General features: G+C 37.7%; 1 protein-coding gene across 1 annotated transcript; it reads right to left on the minus strand.

The window, feature by feature from the left end:
* Positions 1-8,790: 8,790 nt before the first annotated feature.
* Positions 8,791-27,327, minus strand: LOC121737898 (protein starmaker-like). The gene is made up of 10 exons (XM_042129631.1): positions 27,202-27,327; positions 18,201-18,258; positions 16,941-17,429; positions 15,378-15,548; positions 13,920-13,988; positions 12,803-12,932; positions 11,539-11,685; positions 10,914-11,084; positions 9,883-10,040; positions 8,791-9,109 (listed from the first exon to the last, which is right to left on the minus strand). Exons 2-10 carry the CDS (start codon positions 18,249-18,251, stop codon positions 8,918-8,920), a joined length of 1,578 nt encoding a protein of 525 aa, XP_041985565.1. The 5' UTR covers positions 18,252-18,258; positions 27,202-27,327; the 3' UTR covers positions 8,791-8,917.
* Positions 27,328-27,638: the final 311 nt, after the last annotated feature.

Raw genomic sequence — 27,638 nt, forward strand, 5'->3', positions numbered from 1 at the left:
GTTTTTTTTGTTTAAAAGCTGACATGATCGAGAGTGTTCTTAGCTATAATTCATCATCATCAGCCTTCTCAGTGCTGGACAATCAGGGTTTATCTGGTTCATGAAAGGCCGTTAGCAACTTGTTGTCGTTTGATAGGTCTTATATTTCATTCTAGTTCGTGACACTTGTGAGTATACAATATACATATACACATGTTACTGGAAAGTTGACCTGGTGCTGCAGCATCACCTGGTAATCAATAGGATAACCAACTCCTCGCCAACTTAGAGCAGAGGTTTCGTGTTTGGGCTCATTTTAAATGCGACAACCAGTAAGATGTAGATAGACAGTAAATATTTACATGCTGCTGCTGCAGCATCACCTGGATTCTATACCTAGGAACCGAGCTTCGTATGAACCCAAAGTGGAGGTTTCATGTTTGGGCTCATATTAACGGCCTCATTGAAAAGAACATTGATAGATGGTACCTAATCATGAGAATATGATTATTCTGCACTATAACCAACACAAGTTTAAAAAGTATGAAATAAAATTAAATTAAGAAATTAAAAAAAACCCCCGCCAAACAACTTTAAAAAGAACAGAAATAATATTTACTGCCTTTAAGTTCAAATAATTTCTAACATGTCTAAAGTAATATTTTAGTCCATAATTGTTGTCAAGGTGTGTCGGGGGACCGCTAATATAGATGTTTGATTTCACATAACATTATAGTTCACAGCGAACCGAATCGAGATAATCAGCGTCTTGGCGGTTGTAGTTTGTAGTTTACTTGGCGGTCCCCCGACACACCGTGACAACAATTATGGACTAAAATAATACTTTAGACAAGTTAGAAATTATTTTGACTCCATACTTATTGTACAATTTTTACATTTTTGTAGGGAGAGTAAAACACAGAATATAACACCACCACTCGGGCTCGTAGCTGATAGAAGTGATCGTCAGACCGAAGTCGAGCGACCACCACTACTCTCCTTACTACCTAAACAAGTAGGCGGGGCATATCTTTATTTATTCATTTAATTATAACACTACATTTATATTTTTCGAACTTATAAATCTTTCTGGGCTTTTCAACAAATATCTGTTACACTTATTGAGTTACTATAATTAAATAACTTACACTACTACAATCACACACTTTATAAAATAATGGCTAAAGGAAATATTAGTATTGTATTTAATTTTTAAGTAATCATCGAAAATAGTTTTGGGACTTACGACCCTTACTTTCGTGCTAAAATGCGGCAACCGTTGTTACGCGATATTGTTTACTATTAGCTGCAGCGCAAAGCACAATGCTCGGGAACACGATTCATGGAATCATATCACGATTGGAGGATAGCAGGGTGTGTAGGCGAGGCTAGCGTGCTTTGATATTTTTGACAGAAAGCTCTTAAAACGCAACTACTACCCCCATTAGCATACATCTTTGAACGCGCGCGCTCCAACGTGGCTCCAACGGCGCTGCCAAAACCATAGCCAAAACGCTTCACGATAAAACCAGCCTAATAATCTATCTATAGCAAGCGGTGGCCAACCTTTTCGACACTTGGGCCGAAATTTGGAAATAGAATTTTACCTCGGGCCGCAGTACCTATGTCTGCGCACAGTCAAAATCGCTTAAGTACTAATTTTCCCTATAAGAACGTCTTAGAACAAAAAAAATGTACTGTAAGCAAACAAAACACCCCAGTCACGCGCTCATCATTACGTTCGCGTTATTTTAAAGTCAGGTTCCCCACTTTATGTGGATAAACTATAAAGCATGTGTTGATTTTAAAAGTAAAAGAAAATAAGTGTTAAATTTGCTTTTTATAGTAGGTAGGTACGTTATGGTAATTTTAGTATTAACTTTTGCGGGCCACAACAAACGACGAGCCGCGTGTTGGCCACCCTTGATCTATGGGCTAAGATGTTTTGCAGTTAGCACCTCCATAATAGCTGTTGTTTTGATTACTTAATTAAATAACAACTAGACAACCTTTCTCTACCTGGTTGCGCAGTCCTATTCGTGCCGGGCACAATGCTCCGTTACCGTAATATTATTGTGGGATAATGCGTGGAGGCCAAAGGAAGATCTTCCGACCGAGCGAGGTGTTATGCCCGGTCAGGCCGAAGCCCACGTAATACATCTCAGCTGTCGTATATATACCGACGCGCTCAGAAAACTTCGATAGCGCGATGCAGGAATGTTAGGCGAATTGTGGGTACCGCCACATTATGTTTTGTAGTGTACTTACGAAGTTACCAACATCATAATTCATATTATTAGTTTTGATGACATAAAAGGTAGGTATGTTACTAATTTATATAACTAGTTTATAGTTTTGTCACGTGCTACTTTTAGCTGGCTGGATATTTAAATCATTTCGGTAATTCTTGAATCTTGATTCGTTGATGCGAATATACAACGTAACATACGTGGGAGTGCCATGCTTCGGCACGAATGGGCCGGCTCGACCGGAGAAATACCACGTTCTCACAGAAAACCGGCGTGAAACAGCGCTTGCGCTGTGTTTCGCCGAGTGAGTGAGTTTACCGGAGGCCCAATCCCCTACCCTGTTTCCTTCCCTACCCTCCCCTATTACCCTATTCTCTCTTAAAAGGCTGGCCACGCACCTGCAGCTTTTCTGATGCTGCGAGTGTTCATGGGCGACGGAAGTTGCTTTCCATCAGGTGGCCCATTTGCCCACTCATTTCATTAAAAAAATATATTTAAGTCGTCTTGAACAAAGTCCTAATTTCAATAAAGTATGACAAAAATAGTGCATTCCTTGTCATGGACTACTAAGCTACGTAAGAAAGAGAGAGACGGATGTTATCAACTTGGATTAAGGGTCAGTTCACATTGCAACTTAACGCGTCGATAAAATGCAAATTTTTGCCTACGCCTATTTATGGTAAAGCCAAAAGAGCGTAATTTGTGAGTTGTGAGTCGCAGAATTTCGGCTGGCAGAAATTCTGCTGCATTCAGTTTCATACAAAAGTCCTGTTTGATTCACACGAGCGTAATTTTGTGAGTCATGATTTGTATGAAAAGATATTTTTATATAGATTATACGCGACCGAAATTCTACGACTCACAACTCACAAATAAGCACGTTTGGCTTCACCCTTAGAGATGGGAGTGTGTGCCAATAGGCGGCAGCTATATCGCATACCATCAGGTGATTGCTAACTTATATATCTCTAAACGAGCAATTCTTGAATATAATATAATTGTAATCTCGGAATCGTCAACGATTTTCATGAAATTTAGTAAATAGGGGGTTTCGGGGGCGATAAATCGATCTAGCTATGAATCATTTTTAGAAAATGTCATTTTATTCCTGTTTTATCGAATACCGAGCAAAGCTCGGTCAAATACCTAGTTTACTAATTAATTAATAAAAACAAATAAAACATCCTTTATCAACTATTCATTTATTACTACATATTTGAACATTGTAGATCCCACCATACGGCCAACTGAAATTTTTCCGTCGCACACCATTTATTTATAGACTCAAACACACTCAAAATAAATTTTACTTTTCGACAAAACTTAACTGTGTAGTGAAACAATGATATTTTCAATAAAATCTGTAGGCCTACTACGAAACCGTTTTGAGACTCAAACAATCGGACGAGAATGACGCGTCCTGCTCTAACAACGCCATTTCACGTTTGTTAGAGTGGAACGCAACATTCTCGTACGATTGTTTGAGTCTCAAAACCGTTTCGTGGTACGGCCTCTGGCTCTATTTTGAGTACGTTAAAGTCGATAATCAGAATTGAAGTGATGGACCACAGAAATATTCCTGTAGACCGCACAGGGTCTAAAATTATAAACGATTCCATATTGTATAAACATACAAACTGTATTGCAAGGCAAACTTTATACATATTCGAGACATTATCTATAGCTGGGACGCGGGAAACAGAGAAATTCGGCTATTGAGCGTTGCTTTGGCGTCCCTCATAAAATATTGCTTACTTCCAGCACAGCAGTGAAAGAGACAGGTATGGATAGGTCAAGGGATGAATTCTACCTATTCCTCGACCGTGCTATAGAACACAAAACTAGTCAACTAGTCTTGACAAGATAATACGCGACAAAATAATATTATTTCTACGCTTTCAGCTGTGGTAGACAAAACATAATACAGAGTAAAATTATTACTATTTCAATTCAATAAGTAATAAATCCATTTTCTACTAGTAATAAACAAAATTCCTTAAGCGATTTGAACTTTTTACATAATAATAATCGTAACATGATTCTTATCTTACAATCTTCTGAATTTGTATAAATCTCAATTTTTATCTCTGTCACTTGAAACCAGCGTTGCCAGACGTCCCGATTTTTTCATCAAAATTAAATGTCCCGCGCAGGACAGGCTCTGTCCCGCTTTTCGGGGAAAGCCCGAACGTACGTGGTGCTGAGAAAGAAAGGTGCATAATGAAGATACGGGAGGTACAGGGGTGGATTTTTTCTTTGGCTACTTTAGCTATCTTTTGTCACGTAAACGTTATTCTAACGCAAATAAAAAGATAAAAAATTCAAAAACTTTTGATTTTATACCTTTTTTACATTTTCCCGCTTTTGATTGAAGAATCCCGCTTTTTTTCTCAAAAAGTTCCAAAGTCCCGACTTGGTACAAAAAAAAATCTGGCAACGCTGCTTGAAACTGTGAAACGTGTCAGAAAGAGACAAAATCATTGAACATAGCGCTATGCGGTTTTTACGTATGGTAATTTAATAATAACGTGAAACAAACAAAAAAACATTTACAAGAAAAATACAATAGAATTGATCTATAGATTTGATAATTAAAAATGATAGCAGCCTTTATTTGAAGAATATTTTTAATACTTCAGTCGCATGTTCAAAGCTATTTTCAGGGTTTTTCGACTGAAGTTTTATCTATTTACGCAGCATAGGAGGCATAATATAACGGACATTTAAGAACACAGAAATAAATCAAGATAGAATGGCGACGCGCGTGCATTGCTAAGGAATCGATCGTGTCAATTTTTGCTTTACTTTTAGTTAGAACAAATATCTTAACCGTGGAAAGAAATACCTCCTTTTGACCGATTCACTTTTGTACTTCTGTTTTTACATTTTGACACTGTACAATAATGCATTTTTGCACAGCTACTCCGATGTGATCGAGTCGAGATATGCGGGCTGACTGAATGAACGTTCAACGAATCTTGCACAATTGTGCAAGATTGAAACACGCGTACTCCACCCGCTTAGCCGTTCTATCTTGATTTATTTCTGTGTTTAAGACTAACAGGCGTTGATATCTCCGTATTCTTGTCTTTTCTGTTTCTGTCTTTTCCAATATTTCTGTCTCTTTCTATATATTTAAACGACATCTATCATTTTAAAGACAACACTATTCTATGGAATAAAACTAGAGTAGAGAAAAAATTCGGTGGTGATTTTTTGAGAAATGGCAACAAATTAATAAATTCTTAGCAATTGTTGTAAAGTAAAATATTATGCTTTTATTATAATTACTTTACAAAACAATTTACGTATTTTCATATTTTTACAATATGGCGGCCAATCGGTGGTCTTAACAATTGTCATTTGTATCTGCAAATTCTACAAAGTATCTTAAGAAATCAATGAAAAACAGATAAGCATATTTATAAGAGAAACAATCAAAATAATATAGTTGCATGGAAAAAGGAAAAAAATGAACATAATGTATTGTAAAAAGTGGAAATTTATAAGTTTTTAAATTACAAAAAAACGGTGCAACACTAAATTATTATTTCAAAAAGTATTTCAATAATAACTTACACACAATTGTATTTAAATATAAACATTTTTTCCCTTATAAATAAAAATATCTACCAGTTGCCTTTGGCTGTCTTTATCTGACACGTCGGTATAGTCACTCGTCTGAGAAAGATAGCAACAGAGGTAGGAATAAACATTTTTATTTTAAAGAGGTTATAATAATATAAACAGCGCGAGCTCAAATAATGTATAGTCTGTCAAGAAAGTGATAAAATTAAAAAGTGGCAACATCGTACTGTCATCCCTTTCAAATCAATCTAAGAAAAAAGGGATGACACTACGATGTTGCCACTTTTTAAGTTCTTCACTTTCTTGACAGACTATAAACATCATCTATTGTCATCTTTTTTTTCCCATTGGATGATACCTTTTTTTTAAGCGATTAAATATGTTGTATTTTTAAATTTATTTGTTTTTAAATTCTTTCAAAGAGTCAGTTGTTATACCCTAAAAAAGAATACATATTTTTAGATTTTAAAATACATTTATTACTTAACAATGATATTTTATTCGAGCTCGTGCATAAAAATGCAGCATTTTATATACCTTTGGTAAGCCCTACACGATTTCTACATTCGACGAAATTTGTTCGATAAAAATGCATTTAATTACTTGGTATCTATGTCACTCTCATTTAGACGAAAAAAAAAAAAATGTAGTAATAGAACTAATTTTGTACTACCTCCGAAAAGCTTGATTTTTTTACCAATACCATGCCTAAACGAGTGGCATAGACAAAAATGCGTGTTGCCATCAAAGACTTCTATTTAATTAAAGTTGCCATGTACAATTTTATACATATTTACATTACAATTCAATATTTATTTACTAATGGTCTACCGATTAGCGTCCGAATCGACGAATTTAGAAAACAACTCCTTTGTAATGGCAACATTGACAAACATAAGGCTGTGATTGCCAACAACAAAAATGATATTTCTCTAATCACTATACGTAATACGAAGAGTCACATTTTAAAACTTGTAGTCGATTTTTAAAACGTAGAATAAAGTTGAGTTTGCAAGGACTACAGAGAGAATTTTCAATTCCTATACTCTTTTAGAAAAGACTTAATACAACGAGGCTCGAAAGTTCTTTTTTGTTATTTTTTATTATTTTTATAAAGTTTTGTACCTCGATTCGCCGCTTGGACTTTAGTAATCGTATGTTACCAATAGTGTTTAGAAAATAATATATAATGATGAAGAAACGAAAATATTATAAGCCAAACCATAAAATAATCATTAATCATTACAAACACAACCTTTTCAATATATTAAGGACTAATTTTTAGCCGCTAGATAATATTTACCAAAAGAATAAAAACACTATGGTCTATGACACACTTTGTATAAAAAATGCAGTGTCTTTACTGCTAAGGTAAGGTACCTAATTGTTAAAAATTAGTTCTAAGTAGGACAAAATTTTAGAAAACTTCATAACCTCCTTTGGAAAGTCGGTTAAACGGGCAGTGTATCTTACAGTTTCCTTGGAATTTAGTCGTACAATACTCAAAATATAAAATTCACTTACGGAAAAATTATTCTAACCTACGTCTTACCTAAGTCTAAATCTAAACAAAATATATTTTATAATAATAAAATAATACATTTCTGATTACTATTTTGTATTTCTTGATATCGGTGAACGAAATTTCATTTTCAAATTAGCTACTGTAAAATGCATTTTAACTTGAAGTGAAAAACAAACGCATGATATTTATATTTAGCATTATTTCTACTATACAAAACATTGTTGAGTAACTCTGTCCTATATTTTAAATCCGACTTGCTTGACACAGAGACAAGTTTTACGGTTCAATTGCATTGTTTTGCTATGAAAATCACACATAAAAGTGTATTATCCATTCGCGCTATTATAAAGATGTTATATATTTCTTTTATGCTATACAGTGTGTTAGTGTTAACACCGTTATCCTTGAAACCATCAAATGAGCCCGTCAAAATGAACAACTTTTTCTATGAGAACAATGCTGGGAACTGAAAAAAAAAATGCCGTCTTTATACCCATATGGATGCCCGGATCGATAATTTGTATGGGTATGAAGACGGATTTTTTCGAGTTTCCAGCATTGTTCTCATAGAAAAAGTTGTTCATTTTGACGGGATCATTTGATGGTTTCAAGGATAACGGTGTTTACACTAACATCTTGTATATGTGATCCCAAAAGCACAGTTTAAACAAACTCAATTCATGATTATAAAAAACTACTATCTTCTTTTTAGCTGGTCGCACATTAGTCAGCACCGTTCGCGTCGAACGTATAATACATAGAATACTAAAATGCGGCGCGTTCGTGCTGATAAATGTGTGATCACCTTTATACCATCAAAGAAATTGTTTCCTAGGCAGTTGATGTACTTAGGTCCCAGGTCGTTTGGTTAAGTTATGTCAATTCGATATAATCTGTGATCTGTCTGCTCACTGCTGGGCATAAAGTTAATATACCTAGCGGAATAGAGAAACAAAGAGCTGAGCAAGCGAGATGTCACTATCAGTAATACTGCGTGGTAGAAAGAGATGCGTGATTTAAAGAGCCAGAACCCTATTTTTCATCTGTTTTGACAGTCAGTCTGCACTTATCGGCACGTTGACAATTTGAGTTATAAGAAATGTGCGTAGGAACATCATCTTCACGCACACGTAAACAGATTTGTACACACAGATGTAATTCAATTTTGGTTTCGTTTGACAGCTCGGGATTGTTTCTCTATTCCGCAAGGTATATCTTATATTTTTAAACGAGCAATTCTTGTATATATATAATTGGAATCTCGGAATCGGCGCCAACGATTTTCATGAAATTAAGTATATAGGGGGTTTCGGGGGCGATAAATCGATCTAGCTAGGAATAATTTTTAGAAAATGTCATTTTATTCGTGTATTATCGAATACCGAGCAAAGCTCGGTCAAATAGCTAGTTAACTATAATATGCTGCTGGGTTTGACATAACGCCACCAACTTACATAGGCCCGCCAACTGCCTATGAATCAACTTCTCTGATAGTACATCGGTTGTTGAAATTCATCAAACAGTACATACCAACTGACACAAAACTTCGTTCACATTTCATCATCATTCTACTTCATTACACGATAACACATCTCTTGTTATCCTGCGGGACCAGTCGACTTGTGGGGACCGGTATTTGGTCCCTCTGGTCCTTGGCGTGGTCTATCTGGTCCACCGTGTCAGTGTCTTCGGCCTTGATGACTTCGGGGTCGAAGTCTGCGCACGCGACCGGCGCCGTCATCGGTAAGTCTGTGTTGATGCCGACGATCTGAAAAAAAGTTGATTGTGATTATGATTGTAAAGTATGTTGACAAGACTCGTCTATTTATATAAAAATGGATTTTCAATTGTGTTAGTAACGCTAAAACTCGAAAACGGCTGAACGGATTGGGCTAATTTTAGTCTTAAAATATTCGTAGAAGTCCAGGGAAGGTTTTAAAGTGACACGAAGTTCACCGGGACAGTTAGTATAGGATAAGTTCTAAAACGTGTCCCAGTATACTGACATATAAGACGTCATACTGTTGATTCGTTCCGAAATATACGCCAGTGCATTGACGTATATGACTTAGTTCGTACGTGAAATATCGTCAATATACAGCATGACTGGTGAGACATGTTCAATACTCGAGGACGTGATATTTGGCTATTAGTTAAAAAAAAAATCAATTGATCACTGAGTAAATGTAGCTTAAAGTTAAGTAATTATTTACCCAACGCATGGACACCGCGCGCGGGAAGCGCGCCAGCCGCCTAGTAATTTACTAAGTGTCCATGATTCATTTATTTAAAGGGAGGTCAAAAAAATAAATTACCTAATTTTATTACATAATTATAATGAGAATCGAGTAACGAGTACTCTCCTTAAGTATTGATCATGTCTCACCAGTTATGCTGTATAATATATATATATATAATACTAGGTGAAACTTCCTTGCCCGACAGGGCACTTGTCGACGGCACGCGTATACTGCCTTCAATGCGTGCCGTCGACAAACGCCGTTCATCTGTAAACGGTCCATAGCAAGTTGTATGTCATACCTCAGGCTGTCTAGCAGCGAGCGCGCGGAATGGTCTCGCCAGTCGCTGCAGCAGGCGCGGGCGCTTGGTCTCGGCGAGCGCGTCCACGGCCACCTCGACATCGTCGGGCTTGCGCTTGCGGCCGACGACAGGCGCCATCGGACGGATGGGCTCGGACGCTGGAAATGGAAATAAACTTTGATAAAATAATGAAAGTTTAATTTAACACTTTTTTGTCTTTATTTTATAATTTGTTTATAGTGTACTGTAAGCAATTTTTAGATAAACGTAGGATGAGGAAAAAAAAGAGTGACGTAACGTTGTAGGATTGTGCGTGTACGCACAGCGTCCATGGAATAACTGTAACTTAATTTAAAGGTAATTAAAAGCGCTAAAAAGCCCGACCCTATTTTTGTATTTTTTTTTAATAAATATATTATGTCATTTTTAGGGTTCCGTACCCAAACTCCAAAAAGTAAAAAACAGGACCCTATTACTAAGACTTCAATGTCTGTCTGTCTCTCCATCTGTCTGTCCATCTGTCTGTCTCCAAGCTGTATCTTAAGAACCGCTTTAGCTAGATTTCTGAAATTTTCACACATTGTGTGTTATCTGTTGCCGCTATAACAAAAAATACTAAAAATAAAATAATATTAATATTTATGAGAGGCCAAACAACAAACGTAATTTTCTTGCTATTTTTCGCTCGATTTTAATAATGGCAATAGGTAGGCAGTTGAAATCTTCACAAAAACTCAGTTGTATTCATACTTTAATAATTTCAATAAAATAAATAATTAAGTGGGGCTCCCATAAAAAAAAAAAACATTTTTTGCCTATTTTTGCTTTTTAATAGTACGGAACCCTCTTGCGCGAGTCCAACTCGCACTTGGCCGATTTTTATTTATTTATATAAGTACCCAATATTACTCTAACAGTGAGTATAATATATAAGTAATAGTAGGTATCACACATATGTTCCCTCTGGTGCGAATCAAATGCCTGCCAACTACTCGTAGAGACTAGAGAGTGTAGCAACTTTGTGTACTCACCGAGTGTGGGGGCGGGGCGCGGGGGACGCGGCACGATGTTGCGCAGCGTCATCTCGCGCAGCGGCTTGTAGGAGCGCCGGCCGCGGATGGTACGCAGACCCGATAGGTACGGGCTTTCAGGTGCCTCCGACACGGACAACTCCATGTCTGTCTCCATAGTCGTGTTGTTGCCTAGAAGAGTTTTATCAGTCAGTCCTGCAAGGATCTTTTGGCTAAAATCAAATCGTCACATAATGTCTAATAATGTAAATTTTCATTTGTAAGACGACTATTCCATGGATGACAATGACACATTGGCATCTAAGTAATGTCTGTTCATCAAAATAATATTATGTTTATTTACAAAAGGTCGGCAACTATAAATAGCTAGCTTTCGATTGTGTAAATACAGTATCCTGTATTCCACGGGGATAATGTTTTAACTTTGAGGACGAGAGTCAATCTGTATATTGGCGAATTAAGGCTACTGGCCGATTTTTAAGTGATACCATAAAATCTTTAAATTGCTCTCCTGTAAAATTTGCTTTTTGCAGATACACTGTTTACACGGGAGATATTAAAATGAAACTATTACTACAAAGCACTGAGAAGGTGAATATTTATTTATTTATTTTACTCTACTCACCGGTATAATCAGCTTGGGCGGAGCACGCGGTGACGTCGGCGGCGGACGGCGCGTGGGGCGGGGCGACGGCGGACGGCGGGGCGGCGCGGCGGTACGGCGACACGCGCGCGCGCGACCGCGAGTAGTTGGTGTCGGGCTTGCGGCGCTCTGCCAACACACGTCACACTACACACAACCTTATCTCACTCCCCATTCCCCAATATGTGCACAACTACTACAGTCTAAGATTAGGGCAGTGCAGGGGTAGCACCACAGACATAGATCACGATAGATGTGTATGTACTTCGCGTGCAATATCGCGTTCCCAAACGACGAGCAATGTTCGTCTTTCGAAAGTCTGTTCTTTAGTCTGCTATCAGAATCAGACGTCAATCGGAATTTTAAAAATCCCTAAATGCCTAAAAGTGCCGTATTGAGCTGTAGAAATTCAAATAGAAACGTTGGCCAAGATAATGGACACGATTCTTATCATCGGTACGTCACAGATGGTAGGAAAAAATGACACGCTCGTTTTCATACAAATGGAGCGTTAGCGGTATATATCTTGATATATGTCTGTGGGTAGCACCTTGACATGGATTATGATGATATTGAAACATGTTTACCAGCTACATATATCGCGTCCAGATGCCTACGCGCGTTTTCTTATCGCGCGTACAACGCTTGCAATGAGCGAGACTCTCGACTCGCCCGTAAAACGCACGAGCGACGCGCGAGTGAGATACTTGGGTGCCATTGCAGCGTCCAGAACTACGCGCGAGTCCGTTGCGAATGGACGTATTTGATTGGAGCGTGATAACTTCGAGTCCATGTTTGTAGCGTATAAACGCGCGTAAAACGCGGTATCTGGATACAATAGAAATTGAAACGCGCGTATGGACTTCGCACGTAAAACGCCTCATCGGGACAGGCACTTTTTAAATAACTTTTTCTACCTATTAGTGTGTGACTGACAGCCTACGAATAATAAAAACTAAGGAAAAGCAACTCCGTCAAAAAACATGCTCCACAATACTTGTCAAAAAAGTGTACTTAGGTACACATTTCAATACATTTGCAATATTTAGGTGACCTAGAGCGGTACTAGGCTGACGTTACATGACAGATCAAAAGGAACCAAATTTAAAACGGTAATAGTATGGGAATTACGATTCCTTAGTTTTTATTATTCGTAGCTGATAGCTCGAGCGCAGAACGCTTGACCACTGTCTGATCCCCTATTCAATTTTTAAATAACACCGTACGAACTAAACACACAACGAACCTTCACTCTCCACCTCATCCAACTCCATCTTGTCCTGCTGGTCTACGTTGGCAGGTTTGGGGGAATCCGCAGACCGGAGCTTCCTGTCCGTAGCGAGGGAGTCTTGCAGCTTCAGCACTTTCTCCTTCGACTGTAAAACAAGTGTTATTTGTCATTCATGTAATTGTAAATGGAAAGATTTGTTTTGGACAATTTTTCTAATCAGTTATTACAGAATTTAGTTTAAAAATTCCCAAAGATGCTTTCAAAAAGAATTTACTTGTCGAGCATATTGAAATGTACACAAATTTGACACATTTCATTCACATACTTCTACTTTTGCATAATTAAAATGTGTGTAATTTATTCAAACAGTAGAAGTAGGTCAAAATATCTGTAGACTGTACTGCCCCCTTATTAAGTAACTGTTATGAACATGAACTTCCTTATACAGCTCGACAAGGCTTTATATGAACGTGGCGAGAAAAGGAACTAAAGCTGCCATCATACAAAAACGTCATTTTTGACAGTTCTCCTTTACCAGCAGCGCCCCGTCATCGTTCATTTAAAGCCTTGGAGTACTTTAGTGCCAATTTTGACGTTTGATCTTTTTAAATTTTAAGTCATTTTAAGAAATATGAACGTCAAAGTATTGACAATACATCTTTTTAAATTAAAAAAAGTTCAAACGTCAAAAGTGTGACATCAAGTACTTCATATTCATTAAAGTTATATAAGTTATCAGGGGGATCTATGGTACTGGACCACTGACCTCCATTATACAAGTACGCTGGACTTATGATACCCTTTGAAATGACAGCTATTTTTTGTGCCTATTTGAAGCGGAATCAGCGCCCCCAATGCGGGGGAAGAGAACTAAATCTGACGTAAAAATTACGTTTGAAAGTCGCCATATCGGCGCTGATAGCAGTAGTGAGAGTACTTGGAACTAATACTAGCGATGACAACTGTTGTTATTGGTTGTGCTTACGTCAAACTTAGTTCTCTTCCCTCGCATTGGGGGCGCTGATTCCGCTTCAAATAGGCACAAAAAGCAGGTGGGTATCATAAGTCCAGCGTACTTGTATAATGGAGGTCAGAGTACTGGACCGATTTTTATAAGACTCTCGTCACTAACCTCAGCATCCGGTTCCGGTCGCTTGTCGGAGGCGGGGCGCGGCGTCTCCGGCGTGCGCGTCGCCTTCACCTTCACCACACATATTGTTAGTACACCTCACCGACGTAGGCCGCACACAACTTTAAGTGCCTCATCATAACCAGCGGTTGGCTTTATGGCGAATCGCAGACGTGCAACGAGATAAATAAATCTTAATTGCAACCCCATAACAGGTTATATTTTAAATTACAATAAAATTAACTATTACTTTTTAAATTAAATTTAGAATTATCAAAAGTAGACTTTGAGCATGTGAACCACCGCTCAACGATTCATATGCGCCAAGTAGTGACTTTCCGCATATGAACCATCGAACCAAACCTGTTTTCTATCACTTTTAGAATAGTGTTGTCGTTGCCCCTCACCCTGTGCGCCAGAGATGTGCACCGCTTCCGCATGGTCGTATAAAAACATCCAACAATCGTATAAAATATAGCAAAAAGACGATCGAGTTTGGTTTAGAGCGCACCATGTTTGTGGTCCGGCCCGAAACAAGTTCGTTGGTCTGTTTGTTGTAATAGAAGCATTCTGTACTTTGTTAACTCGCTACAAATACGCGAAAACATGATAACGTTGCGTATCCGCCCTAAAATCCGCATGCCACCCGCTGGACTAGATATAGTATAATATATCTACCAATAACGTACTAAATCTACCAATAACATCCGATCTATGATGGATCACTCTAAAAATTATTATTTCGCCTAGCGATTTTAAAGTTGTGTGCATCCTTATATATGGGATTATATCAGTAACGTCCTTCAACTTATTGAGATTATAAGTGATTTTAAATAGACATTCACAAATCACAATACCATAAAAATTACAAAACCATAACAAAGTGAATCAAAAAACTTGCAAATTAATATGAGTAATATGAGTTTTCTGTACACCATTACTATCCGTCCATAATACCTCTCGAGTTGGTGTCTCCAATCTCCATCTCGGACACCATTGTGGTATCTCTCGTAAACCCCAGTTGTCTCTTGTCAGCTAGTGCCGTATCTGTAGTACACTAGCTCCGTCTCTGTCTCCATTAACTCCACTATCTAGTGCCATCTCACCTGAACACTGCGAGTAGTGCTGTGTCTAGCACTCGACGTTGGTTAGGAGAACAGCATGTCTCTGTCAAACACTACTTGCATCTCTTTTGCATGCTAGCGCCGTCTTACCTGGTCGTGGTGGCCGGTGGGTGATAACTGATAGGTACTGCTTAGTATCACCCGCTACGCAACAGCAACAGACGAACTCCTGTCTTTTTCGTCGTACACCCGTCTGTATCCGTCGCACACCCGCCTCTCTCGTCGCACCGCCGTCTCACCTGGTCGCGGCGGGTGGTGCTGCGGCTGGGCAGGCCCTCGACGACCTCCCCGTCGCTGTCGTCGCACCCCCGCCTCTCTCGTCGCACCGCCGTCTCACCTGGTCGCGGCGGGTGGTGCTGCGGCTGGGCAGGCCCTCGACGACCTCCACGTCGCTGTCGTCGTACGCGAGCTCGGGGAACAGCTCGTCGCGTTCCAACTCGTCGTCCTCCGAGCTGGCCTCGTGGTCGCCGTTGCGGGTGCCGTTCTGTTTCGCTTCTTTGTGCTCAGGCTGGATATGAAAGTGGAAACTGTTAGTTTTGTTGTTATCGATACAGTAGGCCTACTACGAAACTGTTTTGAGACTTAATCGAACGAGAATGCTGCGTCCTGCTCTAACAACGTCATTTCACGTTTGTTAGAGTAGGACGCGGCATTCTCGTCCGATTGTTTGTCTCAAAACAGTTTCATGGTACAAGGCCAGAGTCATGTTTTCGGGGCTCTTGTCGAAGATCATCTGATAGAAAGTCTCTAAACGGTGGTGGTTGGTCGCACGATATAGTCCAAATAGCTGGGAAAGATTGGATTGACAAAGCCATAGATAGAGAAGGCTGGGGGAGGCCTATACCCGAGAAGGGGCAATTTCACCACATTCAACTAGTACTGCTAATTAAACAACTCTTATTGTAATTTTTACTAGGTGGTGAACTGAACAAAAGGCTATAATAATTATTATTATTATTATAAACAACACTAAAGCATTTTAAAACGTTTTTAATAACAAGATACCACTATCACTATCATAAAACTTAGGAGGTGTGTCCGTCCTGCTATCTTTCATTTGGCTAGTGAATTGATAATTTTTAAACAGACAATAAAGCACTGATAAGATTAGGTATATGACCTATAAAGTAACACCATAGTAATTTTTATACTTACTTAGAACATACATTAAGCAACTTTTTTCTTTGCAATAAAGAAAAATGCCATATTAATTATTGAGACTTATGAAGCACTAGCTGTCCCGGCAAACGTTCTTTTGCCATAAAACGATTTTCCCTGTTTTCCTGCTATTCTCTTGAATTTTTTTCTGATTTTTTTTTCTATAGACCTCACGGAGCCCGAGGCCTTTCTAACGAATACAAAACCGTGGAAATCGGTTCGTGCGTTCTGGAGTTATAGCGTCAGAACTCAGGAAGGAAAACCCGACTTATTTTTATATATTAGATAAAGCAAAGCTGGTCTCAAATGAGTACACATATTAAGTGAGGCTTCATAATACTATAGTCTTTACTATTTTAATATTATTGATAGCTAGTCTGATCATTATTTTATTCAATAATTAAAAGTGTTATAGGTCTACCAGAATCTGATGGCAAAAAGTGAGAAAATAAATTGACTCTAGCAATACCGGGGTAATTGGAATAAAACATTTTGATCCTTTATTTTTCTTATAGCGGCTGATTCTGTGTGTGAAACATGCAAATATAAAAATTTATCCAATGATCAAGGATATTATTTGAAAATCGGCTGTCAAAAATTGCCATCAGATTCTGGTAGACCTATACATTCTCTGTCAATTCATTTAATTAAAATTAAATTATTTTTAAAAATGTTAATGTGCATGCCCCTAAATGAAAATTTCTAAACTGTGTTGTGTAACAAAAGTAAAATTTTGACTTACCTTCCCATTTCTTTCTTTCACCTCATCCTTTTTGTCATCTTTCTTGTCAGCTCTGTCTTTCTTCTCCGGCGACTTATCAGCCTTATCTCTTTTGTCTGTCGTCTTTTCTTTCTTGTCTTTCTCTACACTTTTTTCCTTTTCTTTCTTGTCAGATTTCTCAGCTATTTTTACGTCTTTTTTCTCCGTTTTTTCAGCAGGTTTAGTATCTTTTTTGTCTGTCTTTTCTGCGCTTTTAGCATCTTTTTTGTCTAGCTTTTCTGGGCTTTTAGCGTCTTTCTTTTCCGTCTTTTCTACAGTTTTGGCGTCTTTCTTGTCAGTTTTTTCTGCTGGTTTGGCGTCTTTTTTATCTTTGTCTATGCTTTTGTCTAGTTTCTCTGAGTTTTTGTCGTTTTGATGTTTCTCGGGAACTTTTTCTCCGGTCTGTTTCTCTTTTTCTGCATTTGCAGCTATTTTCTTCTTCATGTCTTTTACCGGACTGTCTGTCTGCCTCTGCAAGAATTGAAACAGAATTATGAGAGTGGGATAATATATGTATAATGTAATATGTATTATGTCATAGTACTGAATACTGATAGTGGCCGCAAAAGCATAAGTTTTAATTGTTAAAATTATTGTTATTCATAAATTAACAATTTCACTTCAAAACGACAGTAAAATCGCTTTCCATCAGGCGATCTGTTCATTTGAAGTATATTTAAACAAAAACGATTATATCTATAATCGTTTTTGTTTAAATATACTTGTTGTATTGGGTTATCTAACCCAACACAAATATTTACCCTCACTGCACTATTTTGGTCAAGTATAAGGTCAATGCCAAAACCGAGAAATGTACGGTCAGCGAGCCAATAAAGAGTAATAAACACCATATTACTGAAGCGATAAAGTTTAAATTGACTTGTCGCACAGTGTAAATACATTTTGTACTGATAGCCTATAGTGATTACTGATTAGTGACACAAAGGTATACTAATAACGGTCATTAAAATTTTTATGAATGCAATTGCTACTATTTCTTCGTATTATGTCGGAGTGATGCTGAGGCTTGACAGAAAAAACGAGTAAAGGAATCGTCTGATAGGGATCGCCGGTGCCCCCCCTCAATTTCAGGCAGCCATGATATAACCTATTATTATATCCTCTATCAGTTCAGACTTCAGAGCGATCCTACATCTCTACGTAAAAGCGTGATAAAAAGCAGTCCACAAACGGCGGTGATGTTAAATATACAAAAAAAATTTACAGTAGCGTTGAAATTACCTTTTCTTTATCTTCCCCCACGGGGCCTTTCCGCGTTACCATTTGGCTCATGGCTCACCTGGAACAACGAACAAACAAACTTACATATACGGGTGTAACAAAAATAAGTGATAATACTTTAGGGTGTATACACTAACGTGTTCCTTGTAGAGTTCACTGTGAAAGTAGCAGCGCTGAAAGACGATTTTTTTTTTCACTTTTGTATGGGCAAGAGCCCGAGCGTCACGATTTTCCCCATACAAAAGTGAAAAAAAAATTCGTCTTTCAGCTCTGCTACTTTCACAGTGAACTCTCTGGAACACATACACACCCTAAAGTATTATCACGTATTTACGTACATTGACATTACATTCTTTATTGCTTTTTATTCGCAAATGACCAAGTATTGACTAGTGAGTCATTAATAACGTATACTTGTTAATTTCCAATTAATACAAACGCATTTTATGTAATTAACATAACTTACCAGTTCCATTGTCTAAGGTTGGGTTGCACCAACTAACTTAACTATAACTGTAACTTTAACTACAAAGCAAAATGTCAAATATTTGGTTAAAGTTAAAAATGGACGCCATCAAGACGCCATATTTAACCATAACCATAGAGCTCGATAAGGTCTTAAATGCACGTGACGAAAAAAGGAACTAACGCTGTCATCATACAAAAACGCCATTTTTGACAGTTCTCCTTTACCAGCAGCGCCCCCGCCCACGTTCATTTATAACCTTGTTGGACCCGCTGTCATCTGTCACTTTCTCCGGTCAAAGTTAATGTTAAATTTGCCTAACTATAACCATAACTTTAACTTTAACCACGCCTCTGGTGCACGTGCAACCCAACCTTAACAATGAAAGCAATATCAATAGACTAAGTACCTAGTATTGACAATGCATTTTGTTTTTGCAGTTTTTATCTTACAAAGAAGAGTTATGTTTTTCTAGCGTTAGTCACTGAAATACTACATAACTCATAAGGCATCAGTATTACTGTCTTAAGATAATACTAGCTGTTTGCTAAGCCCCCGAAACCCCCTATATACTAAATTTCATGAAAATCGTTGGAGCCTATTCCGAGATTCCAATTATATATATATATATATATATATATATATATATATATATATATATATATATATATATATATATATATATATATATATATATATATATATATATATATATATATACAAGAATTGCACGTTTAAAGATATAAGATATAGCTAGTTATTCTAAATGATCTACCATCAATTACTAATACCACAAATAAGAATGGTTTGGTTGTATGTTTATTAGACCGACATTGATGACATTTTAACAGATATAATACGTAGCTCAGTAGTCATTAGACGATGGGCAAGGATAATAGTCTGAATCAGCCATTCCCAAAGTGGGCGATATCACCCCCGTGTGGGCGTCTAAAGGAGGGCGTTGTGGGACCCAGAAAAAAATGGAGGGCGTTGCATAGAGGCTTGGGAGTTGGAGGTGATTTATTTCATCTGGATGCATTTTAAATTGAAACAATGGGGGCGCTTAAACATAATTTGTTCTCAAAGTGGGCAGTAGACAAAATAAGTTTGGGAGCCCCTGGTCTAAATCGTAAAAGTAAACACTGTTTTCGACTTTAATTTAAGCGATCCTAAAGTTGTGCGCGGCAAATACAAAAACCTCGGAACTGCACTATGTCCCGTATATATACGTTTGTATACGATGTAATCTTTTACGCAGCGTGAAGCGGGGTCAACGAACCCGTCGCCGCGCATCACAGATGCAGCGTGGTGCAAGCGACCAAACAATGATCGAAAAAAATGTATACACAAACCAAATTAAATGAATTAATTTCTACGTATCGTACACACGTTTATCACGGTTGCTTCCCACTGGCGGAAACTATAAGTATATACTAATTACTAAGGCATAGTTTCACCTACCGCCTCCTAGCGGTAAGTGTCCCCTAGCGGTCTTTTAGGGCTTAGGGCTTAGGGCCTATAACTCATTAGTCATTACTTTGAGCGATTCTATATAAAGAAGCGATAAAGAAAACGTCTTGGCTACGGCCTATAATGGTCGTTCTTACCTCCATAGGGGGGCATGTACAGAAAAACTTAAGTTGGAGTTGGGCCATTAGTTTTGTTGTAAAAAAAATGTACGATTCCCTTGCGACAAGCAATATTAACTCGTCTATCGTGGGGAAACGAGACACAATAGATATTCTATTGTGTCTCGTTCACCAATAAGCGTATGGGGCTTGAATCTCACTGTTATCGCTTCATCTCATAACTCGCGCCTCTCTGCTCTAACTATTAATAGATGGCATACTCTGTCATTAACAGCACTAACAGCTCTAAAGTAGCGCCTAGCGCTATAACAGTAGGTAATAGGTATATTTTTAACCCCCGACAAAAAAGAGGGGTGTTATAAGTTTGACGTGTCTGTCTGTCGGACTGTCTGTCTGTCTGTCTGTGGCGTCGTAGCATCCAAACGGATGGACCGATTTTGATCTAGTTTTTTTTGTTTGTAATCTGACATGATCGAGAGTGTTCTTAGCTATAGTTCATCATCATCAGCCTGCTCCGTGCTGAAAAATCGCGGTTTATCTGGTTCGTGAAGGGCCGATAAGCAACTTGTAGTCGTTTGGTGGGCTTTATATTTTGCATTCTAGTTCGTGACATTTATGAATATTTACACATTAATGGGAAGTTGACCTGGTACTGCAGCATCACCTGGTAATCATTAGGATACCCAACTCCTCACCAACTTAGAGCAATGGTTTCGTGTTTGGGTTCATTTCAATTGCGACAACTAGTAAGACGTAGATAAACAGTAAATTTTTGCATGCTGCTGCTGCAGCATCACCTGGATTGTATAGGAGCCGAGCTCTATATGAACCCAAAGTGTTTCATGTTTGGACTCAAATTGACGGCCTCATCCAAAAGGATATTCCTAGATCGTATTTATTGGGATATGATATTATCCTGTTGATAGGAATTTTCCTGCACTATAAAGTACACAAGTTTAAAAAGCATGAAATAAAATTAAATTAAGAAATTTAAAAAAACCCCCACCAAACAAGTTTAAAAAGTAATGAAATAATATATTTTACTGACTTTAAATTTATATAATTCCTATGTGTAAAGTGATATTTTAGTCCATAATTATTGTTGTCAAGGTGTGTCGGGGGACCGCTAATGTGATTGATTTCACATAACATTATAGTTTAAGGGTCAGTTCACAGTGATATTCACTTATGACATTTTATTTTTAATTATTAAAGTATAAATATAACTTAGTATTTTGTGAACATTTCAGCCTACCTTATGCCATGATAGATATCGAGCAAAAAATTGCAAAAAAATCAAGTTTGTTGTATGAGAGCCCCCCCTAAAATATTTAATTTCTTTTGTTTTTAGAATTTATTATTATAGCGGCAACAGAAATACATAATCTCTGAAAATTTCAACTCTCTAGCTATTATCGTTCTTGAGTTATAGCCGGAGACATACAGACGGACAGACAGAAGGACAGACAGACGGACAGACAGACAGACAAACAGACGGACAGACAGATGGACAGACAGACGGTCAAGAAGACGGACAGACATTAAAGTCTCAGTATAGGGTCCCGTTTTTACCCTTTGGGTACGAAACCCTAAAAAAACACACTCGGCCAATTTTAGAAGCTCATAGCGAGGCAATGATTGGAGATAGATACAAAGTGTAAAGGACAAAGTTGTAGAGAATTTATTAGATTTTATCATGTAGTACAAGAGAATTTCGTACGACGCACCGTTTATGATGAGTAAGCAAAAAACCAAAAAACGGGACCTTCTTTGCTCCCTCGAGCTCACCTCGGAGGGGTCAGGACTTTTAGTATGTTTATCTCCTAACTACTCTAAACAAAGTACCAAAGTTAAAATTTCTGCTTTCGACTTTTTCAAGCAGACCCCCATTTTGGGCATTCGTTTACTAGGCTATAACCTATTCAAAGTTTACGGTCTAACAATTTTACTTTTACTTGTCTATAAGTTTTTTTAGTTTTAATACAAGGGTCATCATCCAAGCGTATCCTTAACCGGTTTTCTGTAAATACTTGCACAGATTTAGTTAAATATTAATAAAGTAAGTAAATAATATATATACCTAAGTGAACAAACATAGTGTAAGAATAAAACTTCGCGCCGAAATTCATTAAATTGAGCAGGAACCGTATATTTTGACGCAGTGTCCAATTCCTTGAAGTATCTCCTTACCGAATTTTATCAAAATCGGTTGAGCTGTCAAAACCGGTATGAAAGTATGAACTGCTTTCTGGAGGCTTTTCATTTCTTTCAAATGAAACGATACTGCAACACTTTTGCAACCTAAATAAGTTGGTAATGAGTTTTGATGCAATGGAGTTGCAGGCGGTATCTAGTCAACGAAAAATAATGATTTTTATTCACTAATAGCATATCGATAACCCGCATATAATTAATTTTGTTCCCAATTTCACCATGTACAACTATCACATCAGATTTTCTAACTTCCAGCTTTCTCTAGTGGCCTAGAAGCTTCAAATTAAGAATCACAGTAAATAGAAAATACACGGCCAGCTAGGTAATAAAGAGGCCAATGGAAAACATCTCTAATACTAGGTCTCACAGAAGGGGTCAGTCCACATTGCAAAGTTACGATCCATACTAATACAGTGAATGCAATGCAAAAGTGTCTGTGTGTCTGTCTGTTACACCTTCACGGCCAAACCTCTGAACCGATTTGGCTGAAATTTAGTATGGTGATAAATTTATAATAGCGCGAGGGCAGAGTCGAAGCGAAGCGAATTCCCAAAAACTGAACACAGAAAATTCAACCCGTAACAAACATTACTTCTGCGAGGCCAATCAGCGTTGGCCGGGCGCATTCACGCGAATGCGCGCGGATGCGCACGCCTTTTTAAATTCACAGAAGTAATGAAGTGCGTCAACGATTTGGAGTTAAGGTTGAATTTGTTATGTTCAGTTTTGGTAATTCACTTCGATGCGCTTGGAATCTGCGCTAGTATAAAATATAAATTCACCCTAAAATGTACGGTTCCAAACAACAAACGAAATAGCACAAAGCATCGATTTTTGCGGGCATCATCCAGTAATTTATACGTTTTTGCTTCTACAAGGACATTGTTTAAAGCTTAATGCCTATTGTAATGCAAGCAGCAAGAGACGATTTCGAACATGTTTTATGAAATCTTTTGTACAGGTACATAATACACTTCCTTGGTTTAAAGCAGGGGATTGAAAATACCACTGCCTTTTGTCAAGTTGGCTTTATACCATGAATTAATAATCGGAAACTGGGTACTTAGACAATTTGCTTACGATAATTTCAACAATTAATTAAAGTTTTCATAGTATTTACTCTGCAGCCTGCTTTCCTGAATATCCCATACAAAAAACATCATAATATTATATTTTGCCTATCTTTAATGGTACTTCCGTATCTTCGTGGTCCGTGCACGAGTACGACTCGCACTTAGCCGATTTTTCATGGTTCTGTTTTCTGTAGTCTTTTAAGACCATGATCTCTATTTCGATCACACTATTATCTTGTTAGATAATGGGCTGTTATATATTAACAGCCCATTATCTAACAAGACAATTATTTATAACTCGCCCTAAAAAGGTCGATGCCCTGAGCCCGCGCCCAAGGCCGTTGATTCTATCACATATCAATTATTTTAGTTCTACCAAACCTTTATGTCGACTACACAAGGTTTATTTTCCTACAAACTTTATAGTTCTTTGGACGGGCCATAGTTTTTGTTTCATCTAATTAACGTCCAAGAATGTGGGTAGGTACTGTGAGACGCTTGGCGGAAAACGAGCAGCAGGTCCTGCTGCTCGTTTTCCGCCAAGTCTGGTGGTGATTACCACTGGACACTTGTTAAATAGGAGTAGTGTTTATGTATTCTTTGTACCAAATAAAAGACAAACGAACAAACAGATCACCTACGCAGGAGTAATTTAAATCTATTTTTGTGGTGTCCCAACTCCCAGTGTGTGCGCGCAATACACAACTCACAAGAACAGATATAATCCAACGCGATTGCCGAGAGATCAGGTGCAGTAGGTACTTCCTACATGTCCTATTTCGTCAGACCATCAGCCTGCATTGTCCTGAACCCTGACCAGTAATCTTTCTAAGTGGGGGATCGAACCTACGACCTACTACGGAGAATTTGATCTAAAAGTTTACGCACATTGCGAGTTGCGACGAGGCGTAGCGCACTGCGCAACGGGTCGCACAGCGCACTTAATAATTACACTATACACTAGATGACGCCCGCAACTCCGTTGCGCCAAAATGCGTTTATCGCGCGGGAACCGTACATTTTTCAGGGATGGAAACTATCCTATGTCCTTTCTGGGGACTCAAAGTATCTCTATGCCAAATTTCAGCAAAATCAGTTCAACGGTTCGAGCGTGAAGAGGTAGGTAACAGACAGACGGACAGACAGACAGACACACTTTCGCATTTATAATATTAGTATGGATGTTTATGACCGAGTGCACGATTGGTGATTGGCCGTAAAACTTGTATGTAAAAGCGGCCCACCACGCTGCGTTCCGTCACAATTTGTGCGAAGCTTAATAGTTAATACCCTGTCTTCTTCGCCACTGAATCGGAAATTCGCAGACAAGTAACCTTCAGTTTGCGCCCACATAACTATGCCGCGGTAAATACATACCCGGCGCGGATATAACACATTTTATAGCATAGGTAATAAAAGGTATATAGGTAATTTATTACATTCTAAGATTTTAATCTAGAGTTTTTTACCCGACTGCCAGGAAGGGTTATGGTTTTTATTGTCTTCCATCAATAATAATTGATATTGCTGGTTTAAAGACTTTTGTCCATTGACTTTCTAGGAGTTGATTCGTGCCCAATTTTTGAGGTTTTGTTAATAGACACATTACTGGATTTAATTATCTATTCACTAGTTCAGGGGTTCTCAAAGTGTGCGCCGTGGAGCCCCTGCGCGCCATAGAAAGCAAAGAGGGGCGCCGCGCCGTGGCCCTTCGTCGATCCTCCATTATCATTTGCCACCTTTGTGTACATGTCTGATTTATGAATAATATTGATGTTTGTATTTAAGTTTAATTGTAATTTTTGTGCACAATAAAGTATATTTGTTTGTATCAGAGACCACAAATATCATCATTAAAGGTGCATTTTTATTTTGACTGTATCTTGTCCAAATAGCTAGCAAATAGATGGGGCGCCGTGATAAGATAGTAAATTTGTTCCTGCGGCACGGGCAAAAAAAGATTGGGAGCCGCTGCACTAGTTGATTGGCTAGTATCAAAATGTTAAACTCTGGCTTAGTTCTAACAAGTTCTCTCAGATATCATATGCAACAACATTGTGGTGAATACTCAGACTATGCTAGAGTGCAAGCTACGATTTTTAGATACTTTGGAGTCAAAGTTAATATTAAAAATATTCTAAGGCACATATAAATAGTCAGTACTCAAGATGCATCTCGGTCTCAAGACACGGTTCAGGCTCTGTGATTGGTTGGCTGTCAAAATTTGGACCAATCACAGAATTGAACCACGTCTTGAGACCGGGTCGCATTTTAAGTACTGACTTTTCATACCGGCCTAACAGTACATTTCCAGCAATTGTTACACACAGAATTTGTTAAGAGCAACATTTCTAAGGTCTCGGGTCATGTTAGGAATATTTCATGCAAATATCTTTTGAAATGTGGAATATATTATTTGCAATGTTTTGTGTTCTTTGAATAACTTACCTATTATACCTACAGCATTAGAATGCTTTAAAGATTGACAGAAGCCTTAGACAATAAAAATGCAAGATTATTTATTTCTTTGTTCATATATATTTAAACCTAATTACATAACTAAGGGTACATATCCTTCAAGATTTCACGAATTTTTGTGTGCCACGTTTGTCCTTAGGGTGTAAGAACTTTTGCAAAACATTACTTTTTTTTTAAATGTGTTTGTTTTAACTTTTAAGAGATATTTGACCCTAGTGTCCTAAAAGTTGTTTTTTTTTTTAAATAGGTTGTACAATACAGTAATATACTATTTTACAACTATTTACTATAACAAGGAAAATTATTAGTTTTCCTGTTTTAGTTACAAATAATAATAATAATAATAAGTTACAAATATTACATTAATAAAATAAATACTACAGTTGCCCATTCATATTGTTTATACAGTACTTTTTAATATTACACATTATGTTAATGTCTTGATTATGTAGAATTTACAACTTTGTATCTGATTTCATATACTGTTGTGTAATGACTTCTCAAATTACTGCACGCATCATCAAATTTTACACATGACTGACCTATTAGGTAGCTCTTCCTGTGTTATATGGCTTTATTTTATAAGCACGCTTTATAAAGAGAAATCTATGCTTTATGGCAAAAAGTTAAGTTATAGTATAGGTATCAAGGCTTCTAAAAAAAAACCTAGGATAATCTGAATTTGGAATTGTTTCTGGCGCGAATATAATAACTAAGGTCACGGCCAACTTGCTAAATTCGTACCTACTTCCTAGTTTTTTGTGACAATAGATTTAGCGCAAAACCAGTTGGTAATAGAAGGCTAAGTATAGACTCAATTAGAACGCATAGAGGAATGCAACACATTCCAAATTAGTCATTTAGAGTTACTTAATAATATTGTTATAGTGCGTATGACTATTTATTTACAGACTTATTTCTTTACGGAGATCTTTACTTTTAAAGTTTTAACTTAGTTTTTCTAACCTAAAATTGTAACAAAGAAAGTAAACAATAAGTATTGATTCCAAGATCCAGCTATTATTTAATAGGATTAGGAAAATACTTTTTCGTTATCACAAGCAATTTTGTAAATTGAATTAGGTACGTACACAATAAAAATAAAACAAATTAATGGCGGGCGGCTTAACATGGCGCGCGACAGGTCTAATTTCTGGTAAATAACAAATAAAATTACTTACAATTCAAAAGAAAAATGTAGCCACTGGGAATAACAACACCCGCGAAACTAATAATTGTTATTTTATGGCGAATTATCACAAAAAATATAGAAAGTTTTCAAAAGGCGTCAGTTTCCAACACCAACTTGAGAACACAGATTACTAGTATTTGTTAGTCTGTGGTATTCATATTTGTAGACTTGAGAACAACTTTTTTTTTTTCTGCAGTCGCCACTCGCCAGTCTGCTTTGGAGTTGCCATTATCCTAAATCCTTAAAGGGCCCATTCACGGCAGGCCTGCACGGCAGTGTTTCCGGCCGGTAACACCGAGTGTGAACCAATCAGTGAGGCCCACCCACCAAATTCAGCAGCGTAAACCACCAGAAACCGCTAAAACCTAAATTGCCTCTCAAACCACCAGAATTCCACTAAATAACGTAAAGACAACAACAATCTAT

This window comes from Aricia agestis, chromosome 21 (genome assembly GCF_905147365.1).
Source record: "Aricia agestis chromosome 21, ilAriAges1.1, whole genome shotgun sequence".
Lineage (NCBI taxonomy): Eukaryota > Metazoa > Arthropoda > Insecta > Lepidoptera > Lycaenidae > Aricia > Aricia agestis.

What these genes read in the sequence shown, in the direction of transcription:
- LOC121737898 (XM_042129631.1), bottom strand. Translation starts at nt 18,251, where the DNA reads ATGAGCCAAATGGTAACGCGGAAAGGCCCCGTGGGGGAAGATAAAGAA. An exon ending in GCGCCCCGCCCCCACACTCG is followed by an intron (nt 10,041 to 10,913) that starts GTGAGTACACAA and finishes TTCCATTTCCAG; the next exon opens with CGTCCGAGCCCATCCGTCCG. An exon ending in TCGCTGCTAGACAGCCTGAG is followed by an intron (nt 9,110 to 9,882) that starts GTATGACATACA and finishes ACTTTTTTTCAG; the next exon opens with ATCGTCGGCATCAACACAGA.